This window comes from Eucyclogobius newberryi, unplaced genomic scaffold, assembly GCF_026437365.1.
Source record: "Eucyclogobius newberryi isolate DKJ021-1_F unplaced genomic scaffold, fEucNew1.0.hap1 SCAF_16, whole genome shotgun sequence".
Classification (NCBI taxonomy): Eukaryota; Metazoa; Chordata; class Actinopteri; order Gobiiformes; family Gobiidae; genus Eucyclogobius; species Eucyclogobius newberryi.
In genome coordinates, this window is record NW_027315790.1 from 12,964,877 (window position 1) to 12,990,586 (window position 25,710).

Below are 25,710 nucleotides of genomic sequence, written 5' to 3' on the forward strand. Positions count from 1 at the left end.
ACACACATTCACACACACAATCACACACAAGTGTTCGCAGAGACTGAGGCGAATTTTCCTTGCCTGTTTGATAACAATCTCCTCAAATATCTGCTGCTGATGGATGTTCTTTCACTCCCATGACTTTGAGTGCTATTCACAATAGTCTGTTCAGTTCTGATTTTGTTTTGATGGACAAATTTCCAAACCACCCACGCCATAGCTTATAATGCTTTCAATCACTTCATGATAGAGTATGATTGTTTTCCTGTGTTCAACGCTGAAAAACATCAGTCTCCGTAAGAAATACAGTCTTTGCTGTACGCTGCTGCATGGAGTTCACACGGACACACCAGGCTGGAGTCAATGTGGACGCCCAGGTATTTGTAAGACTGTACCTGAGAAACCTCACTGCTGTGGACAGGAAGTGGGATGTGGTCTCCCAAATGTCCCAGATTTTTTTCCGATATCTGATTAATAACCTTAAGCATCGGCACATATACTTTGGGGAGCGTTTCTAAGCATCTGCTCCCATTTCTGCATTTACTTTTAGCAACTAGCAGAAAAGAAACCAATAAAAATGGAGATGATTTTTGAAAAGCACATATTCACTACATTTCTGTAACAGTCAAAACAAAAAAGACTTTCAACAATCATTTTGTTGTTGATCTTTTGTATCTGCTGAATTGAACTCATGATGTTTATTGTCATTGCCAGTACAGTTTCACCAATTAGGAATATTCTTTGGGAATTTGGTGTGCATCTCAAAGGCAACATTTTTTACACAAATTATTACTCACCATGCAATTCTAAAATGTGAATATTCAGACCCTTCTAGTGTTTGTAAAGTAAACACCAGCATTACTTTAGTCGGTGTAAGTACGTTATCTACTACAATATCGTCTGGGTGCGCAAAACTTAGCATTTTGATGACCTAGCTAAAAATATGATACATTTTTATGTTCAAAATTACATGTCTAGGGCTGTTGGTTGTTCCTTATCATTCTGTAGTGCTTTTGTGATTATTGATCAATATTTTAAAATAGTTTAAAACTGAAAACAAAGACAAAAGCTGAAAGAGCTGAATATGGCTGGATATGGATAAACTTTTACTGAATATACTTACTAAGTTAAAATTAAGCTTCTGTGATTATTATGAAGGGTTAATAGTTCATTATTATTTTGTTACCATTAATACATCTAGATCATTCTACCAGTCTACCATAATTTCTGCAGATAATACACTCGAACACAGTCACAGTTATGTTTAGAGATCAATAAACCTGCTCAAACATCATTGTATAATTTCTTAATTTTTATTCCAAACATTTATATTTATAATGGGCAAATTAGAAACAATTGAAAGTGAACTTTAACTCAGTGGCAAAAAATAAATTATTACATTTTTGCAACTACATATATAATCACTAGGTGGTTAGGAATTATGTTCTTCTTATATTAAATGATTGTAAATAGCATTGTTTGATCAAATCGGTTCAAGTTGAAACTTCTGCTTTAGCGAGAGGAATAGCCAATCAGATGCTTCGCTCTCACCCCTTGTCCAATCAGATCACAGAACATGAACATCGGAGGAAAACCAGAGTAGATTGTGCAGGCCGAGTAGATATTAAAGGGAAGGAAAGGAAAGTTTATTTGTTGAGCACAATTCATACACAAGGCAATTAAAAGTGCTTTACACAACAGGAAAAATGCATTAAAATCACACAGACATGACAGAAATCTCAAAATTGTTTAAGACATAAAAGAGCAGAGGGCAAATAAAATCCTTTCAGTCATATGCCTAGCTAAACAAAACAGTTTTTGGGCTTGGATTTGAACATTGTCAGAGTAGATCCTGTCTCACATCTTCAGGAAGACTGTTCCAGATTTTAGCTGCATAAAACTGAAACGCAGATTCCCCATGTTAAAGGTTGAATGGACGATTTTTTTGGCCCAAATCTGAGTCTTATTTCCTCGTGGAGTGGACTGCCGAATAGTCCTACCACGTATCAATCAGCACCTACCGCTCACCTGCAGCCGCGTGTGGCTCGTCCCCCGAGAGCAGCACGTTTCCGCGTGTCTAAGCGCATTGATCTATCATAATATAGTTCCCTCAGTGTACGGGACAAAATGAAGACGGAGAAAGACTGTTCGAGCTGTCTCATAAGAGACGGAAATCTACGGGAGACGAGAGATGCGATGCGATCCGTCGTGCTAATATACAAGTCCGCACGGGGGAGTGCATGCGCACTTCCGCCTGAGTTCTCATATCGCCAAAAAAATTTCCATTGCACCTTTAAAGGTGCCATAACATGCTTTTTTCACGTTTCGTAGTCTATCCTAAGTATATAATTGATAATAATAAGGGTTGTGCAACACCCTTAACATAATAGTTTAGAAATATCACCCAGACCTTGGACCCCCCTCACCAACCGGAAAGGCAGACGGCTTGGTTTGATATTCGCCCCCACCCTTGCTTATGTCCATCGCGCTCTTATTTCCTGGTTTTTCGGTATCGGATAGAACTTCTCTCCGTTTATTTTCCCGGTTGCTGCATCAACTGCCACATCAACCTTCACCATTGTGATAATAGTAAAGAGTGCGATATCATTAATGAAGTTTTGGGCCTCTTTGAGCCGTGTTTCCTCGTAAATCGAAGCAGAAAAACTCCGGGGCTTGAATGAGGAGACGAGCCTGGAGCCAGCGCGGAGCCAGGGGGAAGGGGGCGGGAGGCGGCAGGCGGGAGGGGGGTGGAGAGGGGGGAGGGTGAGGGGGGTTGATGACGCGTGCCTGTGGTTATGACGTGATCTTGTAGCCACCCCCCTCAGTTTGGAGATTCGAGGAAAGGAGATAGTCTGTAATATAGCTAAACACTGCGGGAATCAATAAAAAAAAACACTCTGGGTACATATATGAAGCACAAATGGCAATGTAAGAAGGTTAAAAGCTCTGAAAAGTCGATTTTGCATGTTATGGGACCTTTAAGTCCTGACTCTGGGCACCAGCAGGAGGCCGGTCCATGTTTAGTCCTGACTCTGGTCACCAGCAGGAGGCCGGTCCATGTTTAGTCCTGACTCTGGGCACCAGCAGGAGGCCGGTCCATGTTTAGTCCTGACGCTGGACACCAGCAGGAGTCCGGTCCCTGAGGTCCTCAGAGTCCGAGATGGTTCATATGGCACTAACATGTCAGAGATGTACTTTGGTGTGTGATGGTACTTCCTGGTTCTAGTCAGGACCCGAGCAGCAGCGTTCTGGATGTACTGCAGCTGTTTTACAGCTCGTTTGGAGAGGCCAGTGAGCAGGCCGTTACAGTGGTCTAATCTACTGGAGACAAACACATAAATATGTCTCTCCAAGTCTTGTTTAGACACTGTACTTTTGATTAAGGCAATGTTTCTTAGATAGTAAAAACCTGTTGATGTCATTGATTTGATGTGGTTGACATGCCTCTCGACGTGGAGGAGCAGCGGCTCTACTCCGAGCTCCCCCCATGTGGCCGAGCTCCTCACCTTATCTCTAAGGGAGCGCCCAGCCACACGGCGGAGGAAACTCATTTCGACTGCTTGTATCCGCGATCTTGTTCTTTCGGTCACTACCCAAAGCTCATGACCATAGGTGAGGGTAGGAACGTAGACCAACCGGTAAATAGAGAGCTTTGCCTTTCGGCTCAGCTCCCTCTTTACCACAACGGTCCGATGCAGCGACTGCATCACTGCAGCCGCTGCACCGATCCACCTGTCGATCTCACGCTCCATCCTTCCCTCACTCGTGAACAAGACCCCGAGATACTTGAACTCCTCCACTTGGGGCAAGGACTCCACACCCACCTGAAGAGGGCAAGCCACCTTTTTCCGGTCGAGAACCATGGCCTCAGATTTGGAGGTGCTGATTCTCATCCCAGCCGCTTCACACTCGGCTGCAAACCGTCCCAGTGCATGTTGCAGGTCCGGGTTTGATGGAGCCATCAGGACAACATCGTCTGCAAACAGCAGAGATGAGATCCTGTGGTCCCCAAACCGGACACCCTCCGACCCCTGACTGCGCCTAGAAATTCTGTCCATAAACATTATGAACAGAACCGGTGACAAAGGGCAGCCCTGGCGGAATCCAACATGCACTGGGAACAGGTCTGACTTACTGCCGGCAATGCGAACACAGCTCCTGCTCCGGTCATACAGGGACCGGACAGCCCTGAGCAAAGGGCCCCGGACCCCGTACTCCCGGGGCACCCTCCAAAGGACACCCCGAGGGACACGGTCGAAAGCCTTCTTCAGATCCACAAAGCACATGTGGACTGGTTGGGCAAACTCCCATGAGCCCTCGAGCACCCGATGGAGGGTATAGAGCTGGTCCAGTGTTCCACGACCGGGACGAAAACCACTCTGCTCCTCCTGAATCCGAGGTTCGACTATCGGTCGGATTCTCCTCTCCAGTACCTTGGAATAGACCTTACCCGGGAGGCTGAGGAGTGTGATCCCTCTGTAGTTGGAACACACCCTCCGGTCCCCCTTCTTGAACAGAGGGACCACCACCCCGGTCTGCCAGTCCAGAGGCACGGTCCCCGATCTCATCCACCCCCGGAGCCCTGCCACCGAGGAGTTTGCGAACAACCTCAGTGACTTCAGCTTGGGTGATGGATAAGCCAGCCTCCGAGTCCCCGTTCTCTACTTCCTCTTCGGAAGACGTGACTGAGGGATAAAGGAGGTCCTCAAAGTATTCCTCCCACCATCCGATGACATCCCCAGTCGAGGTCAGCAGGCCTCCAGCCGCACCGTAAACGGTGTTGGTGAGGCACTGCTTCCCCCTCCTGAGGCGCCGAACGGTTTGCCAGAATTTCTTTGGGGCCGACCGATAATCCTCCTCCATGGCCCGGGTTTTTGCCTCTGCGACAGCACGAGCCGCGGCTCGCTTGACCTCTGATGACCTCAGGAGACCTACAAGCCAGAGTGGCCCGATAGGCCTCCTTCTTCAGTCTGACGGCATCCCTTACTTCCGGTGTCCACCACAGGGTTCGGGGGTTGCCGCCACGACAGGCACCGGAGACCTTGCGACCACAGCTCCGAGCAGCCGCATCAATGGAGGCGGAGACCATGGTCCACTCGGACTCAATGTCCCCAACCTCCCCCGGAACATGGGAGAAGCTCTCCCAGAGGTGCGAGTTGAATACCCTACTGACAGAGGGCTCCATTAGACGTTCCCAACAGACCCTCACAATGCGTTTGGGTCTGCCAAGTCTGTCCGGCTTCCTCCTCCGCCAGCGGATCCAACTCACCACCAGGTGGTGATCGGTTGACAACTCTGCCCCTCTCTTCACCCGAGTGTCCAAGACACGCGGCCGGAGGTCAGATGACAATAACAAAGTCGATCATTGACCTACGGCCTAGGGTGTCCTGGTGCCACGCGCACTGATGGACACCCTTGTGCTTGGTGTTCGTTATGGACAATCCATGGCTAACACAGAAGTCCAATAACTGAACACCGCTCGGGTTCAGATCGGGTAAGCTGTTCTTCCCGATCACCCCTCTCCAGGTATCACTGTCATTGCCCACATGGGCGTTGAAGTCCCCCAGTAGAACAACGGAGTCCCCGGTCGGTGCACTGTCCAGTGCCCCTCCCAAGGACCCCAAGAAGGCCGGGTACTCTGCACTGCTGTTCGGCCCGTAGGCCGTCACAACAGTGAGAGACCTGTCCCCCACCCGAAGGCGGAGGGACGCGGCCCTCTCGTCCACCGGGGTAAACTCCATCACGTGGCGGCTGAGCTGAGGGGCTATAAGCAAGCCCACACCAGCCCGCCGCCTCTCCCCGCGGGCAACACCAGAGAAGTAGAGCGTCCAGCCCCTCTCGAGGAGATGGGTACCAGAGCCCAAACTGTGCGTGGAGGTGAGGCCGACTATATCTAGTTGGTATCGCTCAACCTCCCGCACAAGCTCAGGCTCTTTCCCCCCCAGTGAGGTGACATTCCATGTCCCCAGAGTTAGTCTCTGTAGATATGGTCGCCGAGGTCCCTGCCGTCGACTGCTGCCCAGATCTCTCTGCACCGGCCCCTTATGGAGCCTCCTGCGGGTGGTGGGCCCATGGGAGGGCGGCCCCACGTTGCTCTTTCGGGCTGTGCCCGGCCGGGCCCCGTGGGGTAAGACCCGGCCACCAGGCGCTTGCCATCGAGCACCCATTCCAGGCCTGGCTCCAGGATGGTGCCCCGGTGACGCCGATCCGGGCGACGTAAACGGCCTTGTTCGTGAACTCATCATAAAGGGCTTCTGAACCGATCTTTGTCTGACCCGTCACCCAGGACCTGTTTGCCTTGGGAGACCCTACCAGGGGCTTGAAGCCCCCGACAACATAGCTCCCGGGATCATTCGGGCACTCAAACCCCTCCACCACGTTAAGGTGTCGGTTCAAGGAGAGGTTGACATATTACATCTTAAAATATTCTCAGCAGACAACATAATTCCACCACTCTGAAGTTATTTTCTGTTTTAAAAAAAAACTTGTATTTTGCTGACAGAGAAGAGCTGGAACTATGTGCCAATTTTTGTTTCATGTGGAAAAAGCTATAAATCATAAACCAGGTCATACATCTGAAATCTGACAATTAAACAGCAAAAGATGTTGCCATATTATTCTGACAGAATGTAGTGATATCACATTAATCCAAGGTTTCTCTACTGTCATTATGACAGACGTTTGGATATTGTATTTTTGTAAATCTGTTTATAGCACACACACACAAAATGTCTAAATAAATAACTAATGTCTGAGATGCCACAACATGTAGATTTGAAACATAAGCTCTACTGACTTTCCACAGCCCTCTCAGTAAGCTCGAGATTATGGGCCAGCATGTTCTTCCATTTGTAACAGGCATCTTTACATCAGACGCCATTCAGAGAGCTTACTTCCTACAGGGATAAAAACTGGGTCAAATATATTTATACATGCATAATATTATAGAGAAGCAGAGCCACACACTGCGCTGCCTGACTGTTGTGTGAATGTGGGCCGGTCAGAGCTGCATAATAGGCTCTATCGCGGGCTAAGTGAGTGCAGATGATTGGTGTCATGTGAAGATGTGCTTCAGTGCTTTCCAGATGTATTGAAAGTAAAAGGACAATATGCCGAGGCCTGTGCTGAATGTCAATGGTGGTAGTCAGCAGAGATGCAGTCTATTGAAATGGATCCCATCAGCACCAAGTAAATGCTCCTCCTCACTTATTCTGAGAACTATATACACCACCGGCGTTATGATGACTCTAAAGGATTTCTGCATCACAACACAATATATATTTATATATATAATATATATTTAAAGATTTGTTTTCACCCAAAAACATTTGAAACCATGGACGTTTAGTTTAGTTTTAGATTATGTACTTTTTTGTGTCATACACTATTTGTACCATATAATAATCAGATAAAGAACCGTGGCTTCTACGTCAATGTTCAAATGGCTCGATCAAATGGTTTTCCGTTAGCTAGTTTCAATTAATGCGTGGTCTTTTAAGTCTTTTAAATGTATTATTGATTATGCCTTTGGGAATAATATGGTACCAGCTGTATTGGTACCATACATGTCACTGTGGGGAATGCATACATTTGACTGGCACAAATACATACATACATACACACACTCACTCACACTCGCACGCACACGCACACACACACACACACACACACACACTCGCACACACTCGCACGCACACGCGCGCAAAAATCCTAATAACCTAAAAAAAAAAGAACTTTCAACAACTTTGCTCCTTCCCTGTGGAACAAAACAAATGAGACTTTTTAATTAAATCTTTTTTTTTACCTTTTAATGATTTTAAAGAACTGGTCAAGGACTACCTGCAGTGCTGATGCACTTGTTTTATATAATTTTATCTCTATAAATGTATTTTTATGTATTGGTTAATGTTATTGAATGTTTTATTTGTGTTAGTATCCTGTGTTGTTTGTAGAAAACTGAATATGACGCCTTTATAGAACTGAAAAAATACTGTTGAATGTGGCTTCTGCGCTGTGATCACTGTTACGCCAAATACTGTATTTAGAGCCCAGTCATCTCATAAATCAGCGGTGACAGCCCTGCCACAGGTTGAATTAGCCCCTAATGTAAATCGTTTTTCGCATCAATGTAAAACAGCACATTTTCTCGTAATAAAGGTTTAAAATGCTTAACAGTGAATATGTATTGACTGAAAATGATGGCTTCTCTTTGTCAGTGCCCTGTATATTTTTTGTAGATTCAAACCATGTTTAACCTCTTTTGTTTCTTTCTGCGGGTTACAATTGGTTTTCAAAGCGCTGGCCTTTCTGTCAACACTCAGTGCCAATTTATTCTCAGTGGGCACAAAAGGTCAATTTACGCTGTTGTCCAGGAAGTATTTTCTCATTTGTCCTAACAGCTGGAACATCATTTTACAAGCAATAAGGACACACAAATAGCTGTTACTGCTCTGTTTGAAAACCTACCTTTTTTAATTTGTGGAACAGGAACAAACCACTAAAAACAAACACATTTTCAAGATTGTTACATACAACTTATTTAGTGGCACAGTAAACACAGTTTTATCAACATTGTGACATATTTGTGGATTTGGTCATATTTAAATCCTTCTACAACAGAACTATAAGCTACAGTTTATCATGTTGCCCACATCTTTTGCATTTTGAATCTGGTGGCCGTGATAAGAGAAGAGTGCATAGCTGCTGCAGGTCTATTCAAAACACAGATTGTTAACCCCTTAAGGGAAATCTAATATAATACGCTTGGTGCGGACTACCATAGCTCAGTGGCGTGTGCTCAGGGCAAATAAAGCAAATAGGGATTGACCAATAAATTAAAAAATTGTTGTGTGTTATATTTAAACTGTTCCAAATCATATAAAAATAAGCCCATTTTCCCCTCACGTCTGCCAGCTGAAGCTTGGCTGGAAGTCACAATGCCTCTACAGGCCACTGAGCAATATTGCAGGTCAGGAACCTTGGTTGTTCTTCTCCAGCAGCTGCTCAGTCTCTGACCGTGTTCCGAGACCCGTTCATGAGCTTTTAGAACCAGAGCGGACAGTAGCTTCTTTTAGAGGTCTGCACATGCGCTCTGAGGACAGCACAGCCTCAAACCACGCTGAATAAACCTGGATGTTTGCAGGTTGTGACCTAACTATGCATGTGTAGAGGAGAACCAGCTTTATAAAATCAAACTTTGTTGTTAATGAAATTCTTTGATGTAAAGTTAATGTGACATAAACAGCCAGATATCAATGCTTTTTAAAAGATTATCCTTACTATTTTAGAGTATAGATTGGATTGAAATAACTTAACTTTGCTTCTAAAATGGTCATGATTAGTATTGTTATTTACTTCTTACTAGCAGTGTGTCCTAAATAATCACAATTATCGATTAACTGAATTTCCTACACATCCCTACTACAATACTGCTCTGACCATGAATTCTACAATAGTGCATTTATAATTCCCTTTCAACTATTTCTGGAATCATCCAAATGCTGTTACAATGGATTATCTGTCTACCATGCCCATCCATTGACATCAGAAGATACCAGAAAGATGCAGCATATATAAAATATTCTCCTTGAAGCTCCTATTTAGATTCTCAGCATTCTTTATTATCAGTAATCATAACACACGAACAAAGACATTTCTAACAAATAGAAAACAACTTTCATTATATAATGGCATTAACGCCACATCAGCTTCTTCATAGTGGTGCAACCTGACAAGCTGACGAGCCCTCTGTGACCGCTCTGCCTTTGAAGTGACACGAGGGAATCAAATGCCTCCCCGCTGATGCAGTAATTGAGCGTGTGTATGTTTGTTTATCTCTATCTTATGTAAGGATATCGCTTTATGTTTGCTCACGCCTCGCTGAGAGATTTCACATGGAAACATTTGTGTCATTCACAGTTTTCACGCCAATTCTGGCGACTTGGCTTGTTACTGGAGATATAAATGGTTGTAAATGTGATACATTTGGCAGTATTTGCTTTAGTCTGTATTATAAATGTTGAAACTATGGCATCATTAAAAGTTCCATGGGGGCATTTATAAGCATTTCATGATTTAGTTAATCATCAGAGTTCTATAATCATATTTTTATATATAGATTGCTTATTACTTGTATTGTATTACTTGGGTGATTAGTGTTGTTAAAATGCCATTGTATTTAACTTCAACTTAAGGTCAGCCTTAAGTTGTTTTTTCCAAGCTCTCTTGCAGCCATACTGCTATATCAAAATATTTAGAATAGTAGAATAGAAATGGATAATGAACACCCAACCGGCAAACTATCATACCACACACATACACAGATAAAACCATCTGTAAAATCATCTTTTCGGTCTTCTTCAACTCAAATCACGTCTAACTCATAGTCTACAGTATCAGGACTTTTTCTCCATATATGTGAATTAATTGTGAAACCTCTTTGAACTGTCTTCTCAAAGTCTCCGTGTGGACCCATCATTAAGGAGCCCCCTTAACCCCGACAACGCCTCAATGACCGATTATAAAGTAGGTCCTTCATATCATCTCCTGTTCTCTGGTGGCCAGCGCAGTGCTGTATCGTCAGGGTTATAGGGAAGGTTAATGCGTAGACTAAGCTACAGCATAATTAGTCCTATTAGAATTTTATTGATCAGTCTTGGCACTAAGCTCTCAAACCGTGAGCGTTTACTTGGCAGTCAAGGGTCAGGAAGAGAAAAGGAAAGGAAGAATAAAACTGATTGTTCAGGGCCATCGGTCATTTTAACGACTTTTGTCCATTCTTTTGTTGGCTTAAAGTCAGATTTTGCATCAAGGAGAAACTTATTAACGGCAACGCCAAAGTGACGGCAGAAATAAATGAGCGTGGTGAGATCGAAAGTGCTTAGAGTGCCAAACACGACTCACATGGGGGTGACATTGTCTTTTAATGCAAAGTATCTGTCAGTGAGTGAGTTATGTGTGTCAAACGTATAGGAAATAAGCTAAGAGCCATAGCAAAACCCATTTTCTTTGGTCTATTTCTCTTTTATTGTTTTTTTTGCTGAGCGTGAATGTGGTGTGTGAGTGATTGGTACTGGTTGGCACTAACTGGCAGCCTCAGTCTACTCCAGGGAAGCCGTAGCTACAGTCTGATTATTGAGTTAATTTAAGGGGACATATTATGCTTAATCAGCTTTAATAACCTTTTACCTTGTTACAATGTTTTTCCTCATCACTAATTTACTCAACGTTGTATTTTGTTTGTCCTGCAACTGAAGCTTGGGTGCTCGAAAAAATAATAATCCTGTGTTCACCTACCCCCTATCCCCGTCCACATCCCTGTACTTGTGATTATTTGACAAATTATTACTCGGAGTGATACATGTAGAGTTGATATGTAAATGACGGTTCAATGTCATGATGAAGTTCTGCCGTTTCGAACAGGAAGTCCATGGACTCGTTTCTATTGCTAAGCTGTTTTGTATCAATACTGCAGTTTGCAATGAGAAACTGTAATCATCATCATCATGTGTCTTCTTTAATCATGCAAAATAATGTGCTTTGGGTGTATTGAAAAGCTCTATATAAACCCATTATGTTATTATTAATTTCTTTTTAATTCACGTTTGTGTGACGGTGAGGCTGTTTTGGCTGTTGGACAAAACGCAGAACGTGTTAAAAGTCACTGTGGGCGGATTGAACTAAAGTGCACTTTGTAACTTGTCTCCATGGAGGCATTATTGCTTCGCCATTATCTCCATGGAGACAATGCATGCAGCACCACCAGCCCGTACAGGTCAGATCGATGTGTAAACGTGAAACAATTCTCATACTTACATGTCACGACTGTTGTTGGTTGTAATTACCTCTCACTGTTACCACTCTGACACTGACTCCCCCATCTCCCCCTCTTCTTCTCCTCCCCCCCCTCAGGGAAGCTGGCGCCGAAAACTGGGGCACAGAGGGCTGCCAAACACATGCCTCCACCGCTGTCCACACCAAATGCCTTTGCAGCCGCATCTCCACCTACGCCGTGTTAGCGCTGCAAGCTAAAGACCCGGTGAGTCATATATTTATACCCACAAGTTTTGGGGACAGGGTCTAACAAGGCAACCACTACCAGGGGCGGGATCAGATTAATTGTTGTGGTTTAAATTTAGACGGCGCTGCTGTCAGATGAGCTTTACCGAGATGTGGAGTGCCATTTGTTGTCTTTGCGAACACTCTTGCTTTGAATGATGCCGATGTTGCTCAAGGAGTTGATATATGAGCTGTCTGTCTTTATTGTCTGATGTGAGAATCTTTTGGCACACCGTTTTAATCACCGTCTCATTGCGTGCTTTAAATTATGTTGATTGGCTGTCAGTCTCCGTTGGCTCAAACTTTGGAAAGGTCAGGCAAACAACTTTTACTCAAGCAAAAAGCAGAAAAGGAAGATGTCGAGAAGCTGGTGAATGAGAGTTTGCAAACAGTACTAAACGGGCACGTCTATAAATAGTTCTCTGATAATGTGTCTTGCAATATGACTTGATTGGTTACGACTTTGAACAGGTCGTGGTAAAGCCTATTATGTGACAATGAACGGCCGACGCTGTATTGTACTAATGGGCGTCTAACACTTGACATGCCTTTCATTACGTTATGTAATTTCACCCAGCTGTACTTCTCCTGCATTATAAGCACTTGACTCTTTCTTGTTTCTGCTCTTGGATAATGTAAAAATCTCTGCATTACGTACACTTTTGCCATCCAAGTCAAGTCCTTTGCAGTATGTCAGCTTGCAGTGTCTCGCCTCAAAATGTTTGCTAAGTAGGATGAAATCAGAAAAGTAGGACAAAAATTAAGTGATTGTCATTCATTTTGCAAAGTTAAAATTATGTACATGCTGTGAAGAAGTGGCAGGAGGGACTTACAAATATAGTATCTGTGGTATTAAAATAAATACCTCTTGTGAAATGGCACAACTGCTACCATAATATATTGATTTTAAAATCTATAGCAAGGCGCACATTATTATTATATGTGGCATTATTTTTGTAAACACCCAGCCACATTTTAGCCCAATTGCTTGTCTAGTTCAATTTTTACTCATAGTCTGCTCAAAAATATCTTATGCACTGAGGACAAACTGGTAATGACACATGAGCACAAACAGACTGGGGCACCTTCTGCAAAATATCAGCGTCAAATATCGGCCATTTTTTTTTAATATACCGGGTAGCCGCAGTCGATACCGATACTGGAGCCAATATATCGCCCATTCCTAATACTTTATTTTGGATATGGTTGCCTTTTTCACGTTTTAACCAGGCTCTCAATCTCCCTCTGTTCTGCCACACCAGAGACTGCACCAATGAGAGCTGTCACTTAGCAGGGATAAATCCTAACTGCTAATTATTGCAGCTGTGAAATTACAGCAGATTTTCCAAAATTCTCAGTTTCCTTCACAGTTTTTAGTTTTGGGCTGTCATTACCACCACAGCCATTGGCGCCAAGCCCATGCGAGAATGAATCTGTCTTTTTTAATTTATGTTTTATTTTTATTTATAAATGATGCACATTTTACATTTGCTCATCTTCCAGCACATAATAATTTCATCCATTTAGTTCTCTCCTTACGTGAACCCATCTGTTTTATGTAAATGGGGTCAATGTAGAGTCATGGTTTGAAGCGAGAATCTAAATGTATTCATGATTCCATCCGTCAAAGCTGGGATTAGTTTACACACTTGTTTGTTTTCAACTTTAAGTACAAACTTCTGATGCCGGCGCTCGGAAAAACACAGCCGTTTTGCCCTAAAAGTTGAGTAGGTCAGTGCGGAGCTGAAACTAAAGTTTGGATGACTTCTTTCCTGACTGAATATTATTGACTTTCCTCTCAACGCAGCATACATGTGGAGTGAAAAGAGAACTAACATGGAAAGAGACATTGACTTTGGTGACATCTGTGAGAAGTGTAGTCATTAGTGATTCATCACTCAGCTTTATCCTGTCACTATAGACCCGTTACCACAGTATGGGTCAGTGTATTTGTGTCAATGGCTCTCAGGCTGGAGTGGCTGAGTGCGCTGTTGCTGTTGAGGCCATTTGCTGTTAGCTCGCCGTGGCTTATTTTAAATGCGATGACACAATTTGGTCATTTAGTCTATTGTAAGGACAATAGGACAATGCTGTCAAATAGCTGTTTCCTCTGCCATCAAAATGAACTCTGCTATTGTTAATGAAAGTCAAGTAGGCCTACAAAACGGTGCAACAGCTTTTCTATGAATTGGAAATAGGGTTCAAAATTAATGGGACAAGTTCTGACCTTGGGCTATATGCGATATTTCCTTTTTTTCTTCTATCAGAAACACTCCTTTGAAATGAACCCCCCAACAATAGTCACATTTCCCTCTCCAAACTCTGAACTCTGCTCTAAACCACACGTAGACCTCTCAATTAAATTAAAAGGAGCCAGGCACATCATTGATCTCAATCTTCATTCTTGTTGTGCTCACCGTAACCTTTTCCAATTGATACGTTTAATGGTCTATGATTAGAGGTTCACAAGTCCCACATGGATCTAAACCAGATCTAAAGCAGGGCCACTAAACTAGGGCTAAACCAGGGCTAAAATAGAACTAGACGATTGATGTACTTACCAGTGCTGCAAGATTAATCACAAATTGAAGTCACAATTTGAAAGGATGCAATTAGTAAATCACAAAAGCTGCAATTCCAAAGATTTCTTACACAAACCACAACATTCCCTGTTGTATTCTGCATAAAATCAGAATCAGAAAAGCTTTATTGCCATTGCTGATGAACAGAAAAACTGCTAAAAACTGCTTACTCTGTTTTGATTTGCACTGAAATACATGTGATCCTTAGACACTACATTAGACAGCATATAGTACATAATTTACAAGTTTACAACTGTCTAAAACATGTTTAAAATGTGAACTTTGAGAATCCTATTATCAAGACTGTTAATCTGATCGCATTCACAATACTAATCGCACTTTGATATTACCCTACATTGTGCAGCCCTACTAACCTAAATGAGAACAAAAGAGTGGATTATATTTACTCTTGATTCAGTAAATATTCGAACTGCTGAGGAATCCGTGTACCACAAGGAGGTACAGTATATATAGTTAAAGAACCAATGGCATATTTTTTTTTACTCCAGTGAATAAGAATTATTTTCCACCCATCTGTCTGTTACTAATTATAGTAAAGCAATTGGAAACATGTAACAACATCTTGTAGTCTTGTGACAGACAGTGATATGTTGTGATCAGTTTGTCAAGAGCTGTTATTTGATGTCACAAACGCATACAAAAGTTGCTAAGGTTTCCCAAGCTATTGAATGTCCTTCAGCAGTGCTATTGTATTCCGTAATTTAATCAGATTGTTCCAGTAATCATCAGATACATGTTTTTTCCACAATTCTCTTACCTTTCTATTCAAACGCAAATGACAGAGTGTATATTAGCCACAAGCGTCACTCACTTGGGCTGTGTGACTATTGGAAGAGCGCAGTGGGCCAGCTCTGAAAGCTTATCCCGGGCCGCGGCACCAGGGACAAGGGGAGCCTAGGATTAACCTCCATGTTTAATAGAAAAAAGTCAGGAGGGGGTTTCAGTGGCAAAGGGGGAAGAGAAAGCGATGGAAGGATTTAGAATCAACGTTGCCATTATGGGCCGTTTACAGTGGGAGCGGGGATAGCCTGGTTTAATCCTGTTTACTTTCTATAGCCTGAGAGATTTCCCCGTGCACGTGAGAGGATGTGTGTGCAAGCACGCTGGGCTGAATCTGTTAGCGAAACAGAGGAGAGCAAGGTGATTGAGTGAGGTCATGAAGCTATATAATAAAGCCAAGCACTTTGTTCGCAATATGGCTGCTGCGAGAATACAAAAGCTGACAGAAATGTCCAGAACATCGCCTGTGAACTGCTCATAGGGATCATGGGATTTGGAGTTGAGTAGATATTGGCTTCATAAAAGTCAATTTAACGATACAGTCCTCAAGTTGAAGAATGGTCGTGGAATTGTTCAGCTTGAAACATGATTCGGAATGATGATGAATTACTGCAACGCCAATTCTAAAAATGTTAAAGAAATTAACACCGTAATCAAAACCTTTTGTATTTCTTGTGCTAGTCTTAACTCTAGATAATGGTAATTTATGTATTATATATGTGTAATGTGCAAGCCTGAGGCAAATGATTTAGATTGGAACTCTACGGTCTACATTGTATTTCGTTCATGGGAATTATAAGGGGGTTTTAAGAACAGAAATGTGTAAGATTTGTTGAGGCGCACTTTGTCATTGGATCACCACCTAGTAGTCCTGAGACAACTGTGACTATGTGCTGCGCTTACTTTGTGGGTGAAGTTGGAGAAACAAGGTGTTCTTCTGATATATTTGATTCATACAATAATTAAGGCAATAATTTGACTTAAAGACTTAGCAAGCATTCTGTTAAAATATTCCTTCAAGCTTTAGGGCATGGCATTGTATCATCATCATCATCATCATCATCATCATCATCATCATCATCCAGGCCTAGAGTTTTTTGTTTGTTTGCTTGGTTGGTTGGTTGTTTTTCTCCCAGACATTTTCATATGTCATGTATGTGTTCAAATTGCTTTATGAAGCAAGACACACATTAAAAAAATAAAAATATAATAAATTAAACCATGGGAAATACTAAGGCTAAATTGTCCAAAGAAGTTTTACAGGCCTGAATAATGCATAACATAGTATTTAATGTGTTGAAGATGCTTGTATCCTATAAGGCAGGGTGTCAAACATACGGCCCGCGGCCCGGATCCGGCCCGCCAAACGTTTTAATCCGGCCCGCCGATAATATTGAATTAATATTAAAAGATTTTTAAAAAATGTCATAGTAGTTACATCCGTAACCGGGTTAGGATTAACCCTAACCCTGTAAAAAAGCTATTTATTTCTTATATTTTTTATTGTTTTATTTTGTACATAATATTTGGCCCACGATTTGACAAAAGAGTTTGATTTGATGGAACACTGTGGTTCATGCACTTATTCTATATTTTCAAGGCCAGAGGGGTAACTTAACCTCCTTAAACGCTCCACGTTTGTTTGTATTTAGTGGTAGGTCAGTTCAGGTGAACAGATAACTACAGATAACTACACAGATAACTACACAGACGTGGAAATGTTAGTTAGTACATTTAAAAGGTTTTTTAGATCTTGAGAAGTTTATTTTGTTAAGTCAAATACATTTTTTTTTGTTCCAAATACCTATTTAACAATATTTAGATATATTAATAGATTAAATGTTTATCTCTATAGATCAACTCTGAAGTTGTAATGCACATAAACTGAAGCACAGTGTTGGTGAAATTGCACTTGTTTTTCTCAATACATTTCAGTTTATGAGAACAAACGTATTCCAGTACTTGCTTCAAAAACAGCATAGGCTATATAAAGCTATTTATTTCTTATATATTTTTTAATTGTTTTATGTTTTACATTATTTTCGGCCCGCGACCCAAAATGAGTTTGACACCCCTGCTATAAGGTATTCATGAGCTATGCAATAACTAACTTACTGCGCTGAAGATCATTTGTGTATTTGCTAATCTCCAGTTGTAATAGAGTTGCTCTACTCACAACATTGTTTTCACTCTGTGCTTAACTGAGCAGGTAACCATTACACTATTCCCACTGCTTCATGCTTTCCAACCACACCTGAGGCCTCACACTTGCCACTGTAAATGTGCCGTCCACTGTAATGTGCCGCCCACTGTAAATGTACCGTCCACTGTAATGTGCCGCCCACTGTAAATGTACCGTCCACTGTAAATGTGCCGTCCACTGTAAATGTACCGTCCACTGTAATGTGCCGCCCACTGTAAATGTACCGTCCACTGTAATGTGCCGCCCACTGTAAATGTACCGTCCACTGTAAATGTGCCGTCCACTGTAAATGTACCGTCCACTGTAAATGTACCGTCCACTGTAAATGTACCGTCCACTGTAAATGTGCTGTTCACTGTATATGTACCGTCCACTGTAAATGTGCCGCCCACTGTAAATGTACTGTCCACTGTAAATGTACCGTCCACTGTAAATGTGCCGTCCACTGTAAATGTGCCGCCCACTGTAAATGTACCGTCCACTGTAAATGTGCCGTCCACTGTAAATGTACCGTCCACTGTAAATGTGCCGCCCACTGTAAATGTGCTGTTCACTGTAAATGTGCCGTCCACTGTAAATGTGCTGTTCACTGTATATGTACCGTCCACTGTAAATGTGCTGTTCACTGTAAATGTGCCGTCCACTGTAAATGTGCTGTTCACTGTATATGTACCGTCCACTGTAAATGTGCTGTTCACTGTAAATGTGCCGTCCACTGTAAATGTGCCGTCCACTGTAAATGTGCCGTCCACTGTAAATGTGCCGTTCACTGTAAATGTGCCGTTCACTGTAAATGTGCCGTCCACTGTAAATGTGCTGCTGACTGTATACGTACCGTCCACTGTAAATATGATAAGATAAGATAAGATAATCCTTTAATATCCACACAAGGGGTAATTCCGTTGTTACAACGCAGTAGAACAGGAGGAAAGGACAGATTATAGGAAGTTTAAAAACAAAACAAAAACACACTCTTAATAGAACTCTTGGGAAATAAAATAAAATTGATCAAATAAAACATAAAAAGATAAAGATAAAAATAAGATAATAATAATAAAATAATGATAATAGAATAATATAAAATAAAGTAAAAATAGCTAGCACAAGACAAGGTAATAGGTAATTATATTAGCAGGTAAGTAAACAGAATAAAAACAAAAAAGAACACTCTTATTTACAGGTATTGCACATGGTTACATCAGTATTGCACATGTTCAGGGCTAGCAGTGTTTGTTATAAAGTCTGACAGCAGCAGGAAGGAAAGACCTGCGAAACCTTTCCTTCACACAGCGAGGGTGGATCAGTCTCACTGAAGCTGCTCTCCAGAGTGTCCTGCAGGGGGTGACACTCATGGTCCAGCATAGATGTGAACCGTCCACTGTAAATGTGCCGTCCACTGTAAATGTGCTGCCGACTGCATATGTATTGTCCATTGTAAATGTGCCGTCCACTGTAAATGTGCCGTCCACTGTAAATGTGCCGACCACTGTAAATGTACCGTCCACTGTAAATGTGCCGTCCACTGTAAATGTGCCGCCCACTGTAAATGTGCCGTCCACTGTAAATGTACCGTCCACTGTAAATGTGCCGTCCACTGTAAATGTGCCGTCCACTGTAAATGTGCCGCCCACTGTAAATGAGCCGCCCACTGTAAATGAGCCGCCCACTGTAAATGAGCCGTCCACTGTAAATGTGCCGCCCAGTGTAAATGTGCCCTCCACTGTAATTGTGCCATTCACTGTAAATGTTTCGTTCACTGTAAATGTGCCGTCCACTGTAAATGTACCGTCCACTGTAAATGTGCCATCCACTGTAAATGTGCCGTCCACTGTAAATGTGCCGCCCACTGTAAATGTGCCGTCCACTGTAAATGAGCCGCCCACTGTAAATGAGCCGCCCACTGTAAATGAGCCGTCCACTGTAAATGTGCCGCCCAGTGTAAATGTGCTGTCCACTGTAAATGTACCGTCCACTGTAAATGTGCCGCCCTCTGTAAATGTACCGTCCACTGTAAATGTGCCGTCCACTGTAAATGTACCGTCCACTGTAAATGTACCGTCCACTGTAAATGTGCCGCCCACTGTAAATGTACCGTCCACTGTAAATGTGCCGTCCACTGTAAATGTGCCGTCCACTGTAAATGTACCGTCCACTGTAAATGTACCGTCCACTGTAAATGTGCCGCCCACTGTAAATGTACCGTCCACTGTAAATGTGCCGTCCACTGTAAATGTGCTGTTCACTGTATATGTACCGTCCACTGTAAATGTGCTGTTCACTGTAAATGTGCCGTCCACTGTAAATGTGCTGTTCACTGTATATGTACCGTCCACTGTATATGTACCGTCCACTGTAAATGTGCCGTCCACTGTAAATGTGCCGCCCACTGTAAATGAGCCGCCCACTGTAAATGAGCCGTCCACTGTAAATGTGCCGTCCACTGTAAATGTGCTGCCGACTGCATATGTATTGTCCACTGTAAATGTACCGTCCACTGTAAATGTGCCGTCCACTGTAAATGTGCCGCCCACTGTAAATGTGCCGTCCACTGTAAATGTACCGTCCACTGTAAATGTGCCGTCCACTGTAAATGTGCCGTCCACTGTAAATGTGCCGCCCACTGTAAATGAGCCGCCCACTGTAAATGAGCCGCCCACTGTAAATGAGCCGTCCACTGTAAATGTGCCGCCCAGTGTAAATGTGCCCTCCACTGTAATTGTGCCATTCACTGTAAATGTTTCGTTCACTGTAAATGTGCCGTCCACTGTAAATGTACCGTCCACTGTAAATGTGCCGTCCACTGTAAATGTGCCGTCCACTGTAAATGTGCCGCCCACTGTAAATGTGCCGTCCACTGTAAATGAGCCGCCCACTGTAAATGAGCCGCCCACTGTAAATGAGCCGTCCACTGTAAATGTGCCGCCCAGTGTAAATGTGCCCTCCACTGTAATTGTGCCATTCACTGTAAATGTTTCGTTCACTGTAAATGTTTCGTTCACTGTAAATGAGCCGCCCACTGTAAATGTGCCGCCCACTGTAAATGTGCCGCCCAGTGTAAATGAGCCGCCCACTGTAAATGTGCCGCACACTGTAAATGAGCCGCCCACTGTAAATGTGCCGCCCACTGTAAATGTGCCGCCCAGTGTAAATGTGCCATTCACTGTAAATGTTTCGTTCACTGTAAATGTGCCGCCCACTGTGATTGTGCTATCTACCTCTGTATCTACCTGCGTTGCACCAATGAAATTTCCCCATGTGGGACAATAAAGGATTATCTTATCTTATCTTATCTTAACTGTAATTGTGCCGTCCGCTGTAATTGTGCCGTCCGCTGTAATTGTGCCGCCCACTGTAAATGAGCCGCCCACTGTAAATGTCCCTTCCACTGTAACTGTGCCGTCCACTGTAAATGTGCTGTTCACCATTTCAGGCATGTGCATTTGCTCGCTGGAGAAACATAATGTGGCAGGCTTTTGTAAAGAGATACTTTCCTGGCTTTTCTGGCTTTTAATCAACGACCAATTCTTTTCCACGGTGTGTGTGTGTGTGTGTGAGTGCGTGTGTGAGTGTGTGTGTGTGTGTGTGTGTGTGAGTGCGTGTGTGAGTGTGTGTGTGTGTGTGTGTGAGTGTGTGTGTGTGTGTGTGTGTGTGTCGCAAAATGTGATGTGTCTGTTTTGCCGCTAAATCATTCGTCACTGGTAAATGATTCGGCTCACTTCAGATGGATCGAGTTGTGTTTCCTCTCCTGTCATCAGCCCACGCGCCACCTTCAAAATCGAGCACCGCCACAGTCTATTATTCCAACTATTAATGTCTAAAATGTTTGATAGAAGTGCAGGAGGGGATGATTGAGCCAGTGCAAGATGGCAGCTCATATTTTACTTAATTTACAGCACAGTCACAAGGAGACAGTATTTCACCTGAATATCTATGACTTTGGTGAAGCAATTGGACAAGGTTGGCTTATGCAAATATGTCGACGACTTTAAGTAAATATGGGGGTTGCTAAAATTTACGATTAGCAGAAGAGTTTTCATTTGGATCTGTAAATCTTGTTTTGCACTCATTAGTGTAGGCTTCACTCATAAAAGTCAACACAAATAAACGGGTTGCCTAAGAATTAAAAGTTTATCAGTCATTTTAGGAATGGTACAACTACTTCTGCATCATATACATATAAAAATATTCAGCTATGTTAAGTTTGGCTCATGCTAGACTGTGAAATAACCCGCAAATACAAAAGTCTGACACTTTGAAATAAGTGAGAAAGCGGTCAGTATCACAACTCTGTACTCTGAGCTCAACCTTTGCTGTGTTCATTTAAATGGAAAATTGAATAGGCAATATTTATCTAGCACATGACAGCAAAGTGGGAAGCTGTATGCATGGCATTACTGTCAATTTTTGCAAAGCGATTCTCCACTGTGGCTGCCTCTGCATCTGTTTATTTGTGCACATAAGAAAGTATTTATATGCCTGCCAACTTAAGGACCCAGCATTCTCAAAGTTACTAAGCAATTTGTTATTTTACAAGGCTGTAAAAACGTTGTTGGAATTTGCAATTTATCAGGTTCTTAAATAGGACAGTTTAAATGTTGTCGAAGCTATAGTCCATCTCAGATTGTAGATTTTTACTTCCCCAGTAATTGTTTAGCCTGCATATATTTGCAGATTATTTGCATAGGGTTTTAAGGGTTAGGGTTGCACAATAGCACACATACCTTCTGTAGATAGATTTGAAAAGTTGTACATAATATACTTACATGCGAGCCTTTAAGGCGCCCTAAACATGTATTTACGCATGAGAATATGGATAAATCTGTATACAAGGGTTGCCTACTGGTGGGCCAAATGCCAAAGGGGTGTTATATTTTCCACTATTGATTTGTTAAAGAACATGGCGCAATAGTAAGAAAAATACATCTCCCAAAGTTTTATGCTGACATTGACTGATGAGAGAGTTAAAGGTTTGCATAATTCATGTTTCCTTTGGTGTAAATACCACAATAATATTTGGACTAGGATACATTTTCCTCACTTTATTTAGCTAAAATATGACTAAAACATGACTAAATGGTGCATTGTACGATTTCATTCACACACAAAGAGCCTGCACGCTGTGAAGGCGGCTTTAGTTCTCTGCCGCTATCCTTTTAAAAGAGCCATAATTACTTAGATCACTCGTGAAAATCCCCATCATATCCCAATCGCCAGCCGAGGCAAAGACCCCCCGCTACACAATGAGAGCCGAAAACGCCAGGTGGGGATTCGCTGAGAAATTGGTAGGCGGATTGGTGGGAGGGGGGAGGAGCGTTGGCGAATGCAGATAAGTAGGTTAAACTTCCTGTGCTGAAAATAGCTATCTTCTCCATCACATGGTATCCAGGCTGCCCAGGAGAGTGTGGTCAGAGAATGCAGAGGAGCAGAGCACACATGCAAACACAATTCGTAGTTACATGGAGTCAGTGTATCAGTATCTTTCATGTGGGGGGTACTTGTTGGGGAGGGAGACTTGGCTTGTTGTCGTTGTTTATTTATTTCCGTGTAAACTATTCATGTCGGTCTTTTTCCTGAAATGTTAATCTTGTTACATGCACATAACGTAAGTATAGTCATAATGAATGCACTGTAACAAATTTGGCACAACAAGGAGCTGGAGGGCCATGCATTATTTGAATTGAAGTTTTATTGATTTTTTTTCCCTTTTTGTTTTCTATATAGAATTAGCTGCAATTAGTCATGTGAGGCCGCGTTGATTTCATTAGGTAATTCACTACTTCACAAATGCATATTAACAATATTCACCAGTTGCCCCATCTGTGTTGAATATGATTGGCCTATAGAATGTTATGATGTCCTCCCTTCTTTTGTATTACGTTGTTGTTGTTGTTGTTGTTGTTGTTACGTTCTCATGCAGACGCACATGTTCCTGCTGACCTTATTATGACCGTCATCATAAAAAGCAGTCGGCCGTCTCCACATCTCATCATCTTCTTTGTCAGAGGGTCGCTCTTTGCTTATGAGGCACTTTGGATTATGTTTCCTCCCCCTTGCGCATTGGTGTGTCATTTTGACATTCTGGCCTATTCCACCATGTTCTTTGCACAAATGGCTTTCTTTGATAGGTCAAAGAAACCACTCTCTGAAAGGAACCTCTGAGACTTGGGTATTTTAATTTGTATTCACTTCATATTGCTTTCTATTCCGACAATGTTTTATATTTTTTTTTATATAATTTTGTTATTCTGTCGTTGTTTAACCCACATTCCATTTGCTCTGTGGTTGTTTTGGTCTCTGTTGACCACACAGCAAGTATTCTTCTGATAGTGCAGAGATTGTGTGGCAAATACTCAGCATAAAGTATTCACCGCTAGCACCAGCCCATGAACTACAGCGTTTGTGAAATTATAGTGGTTTGCAAAGTTGTTCAAAGTAGGCAATGGTCTTAAATTGTGTGTGTTTTTTTCCCTTTATAATTCTTCCAATTTCTGTTCATAAAACCCCTTATAATTCCAATGATTTTTCTTGCTTTATTGCCTTTAATCAAGCTATATTCTACTTATTTCAAGTCATTTTTTTCCATGATGTTTTATAGAGAAAGTCTCTCAATTCTTTTTTTTTTTGTGATATTGGCTTCATCTCTGAAAAAAACCCTGATACTCAATACTGTCAGTCACTATCTCCCTACAGCAGCTTTACTCCTCTTTCTATTTCCTCGGTAAAATCTAGGTGGGATTTGAAATCATCTCTCCCTCTGAGCGTAGCTTGTTAAACACTATAAAGAGTAAATCAGACGCCAGAAGCCAAAACTACATCGTCAGCTTCACAAAGAGCCCAGCCATTTGTTTGTATTCCAAAGCAGCTTCAGTTAGAATTGGGGATCGTTTCAGTCCGGCTTTTTAGGAAAAATCTAATGGGATTATATTAAACTAAGACTAATCCAAACCCTTACACCATTTTCATATATTCTAAATGATAATTCCAATTTATAAATGTTATTATGTGTGACGTAAAGGGTTCCCAAATTCAGTTATTCTTGTCACTCTTCTCATCCGTCAAACATCTGTACCTATACGTATCTTCGCTGCATGTTTTCCTTCCTTTTTTTAACCTTTTATTTTTAAGTGCCCCTCATGCCATAATCTAAACCTAATCCTATGTTCTTTCTCCAAGTAAGAGAAACCTTGAGAGACGAGTGTGCCTGGTGATGAATCGGCGGAATGAAAAAATATCTGGCCCCTGCAGGCGGTAAATGGAGCTAAATTGCATGATTGAGAATTTAAGAGAAGGCCAAACATCAAGCCCATTTGTGGCGCAGTGGGGGGCAGACCCTTAACGTGGCTTCATTTGTCTGGTCCAGAGCCATCCACGGCCCTCTGGAGAGTTGCAAAGCAGAGGTGCACTGTAGGCTGTGACCCAAATTACTTAATTATGTGCTACAGTCTGGTGCTTTTGCCCTTGTGCATTCAAAATTATGGACGGATAGAAATGCTTGGATGTTGACGCGCTACACTTATTGGCATGGATTTACATTTAAGCGTACAGTTTTTAAATTGTATTGAAACTGGATAAGTTGTTAGATTTTTGTTGTTCTTTAGTGTTTAGGATATTGTTTGATTTTCTTGAGGTTTTGGACAAATCATAATGTATTGGGTGCAATCATTAACATAAATATGACTTATTTTGAGATTATGCAAGTTGGGCTGGGCAATACTGACAAAAATCTAGATCTGAATTATTTTTGGGGGGTTTACCAGAATATGATAATAATGATGTTGTTGGGGTTCAAATAACACAAGCCAGGAATGGACGGTGAATTTAAATAACGTGCAGAAATAAGCTTTATTTCAAGGTTGTCTTTTCTAATCTAATTTAGTTAATCTATTTTATTACAATAGATGAATTGCTAGTTTTGCAGTATAAGTCTAGTTTTATTTATTTTTGCTTGCCTTTACTATAGCTTAAATTATTATTTGTGTTGCACCATATTGCTGAAGGAATTTTCAATTTTATTTTATGTTAATATTTTGGGAACTTGTTCATTGACAATGGCAAAAAAATATGCTAATTTTACATATCCCCAAG

General features: G+C 42.1%; 1 protein-coding gene across 1 annotated transcript in view; it reads left to right on the forward strand.

The window, feature by feature from the left end:
- adgrb2 (adhesion G protein-coupled receptor B2) overlaps positions 1 to 25,710 on the forward strand; it is a 269,466-nt gene that overhangs the window by 194,368 nt on the left and 49,388 nt on the right. The window contains exon 17 of the mRNA XM_072447617.1: positions 11,893 to 12,019. Within this exon, the coding sequence (XP_072303718.1) occupies positions 11,893 to 12,019 (127 nt within the window). The remainder of the gene's footprint in view (positions 1 to 11,892; positions 12,020 to 25,710) is intronic.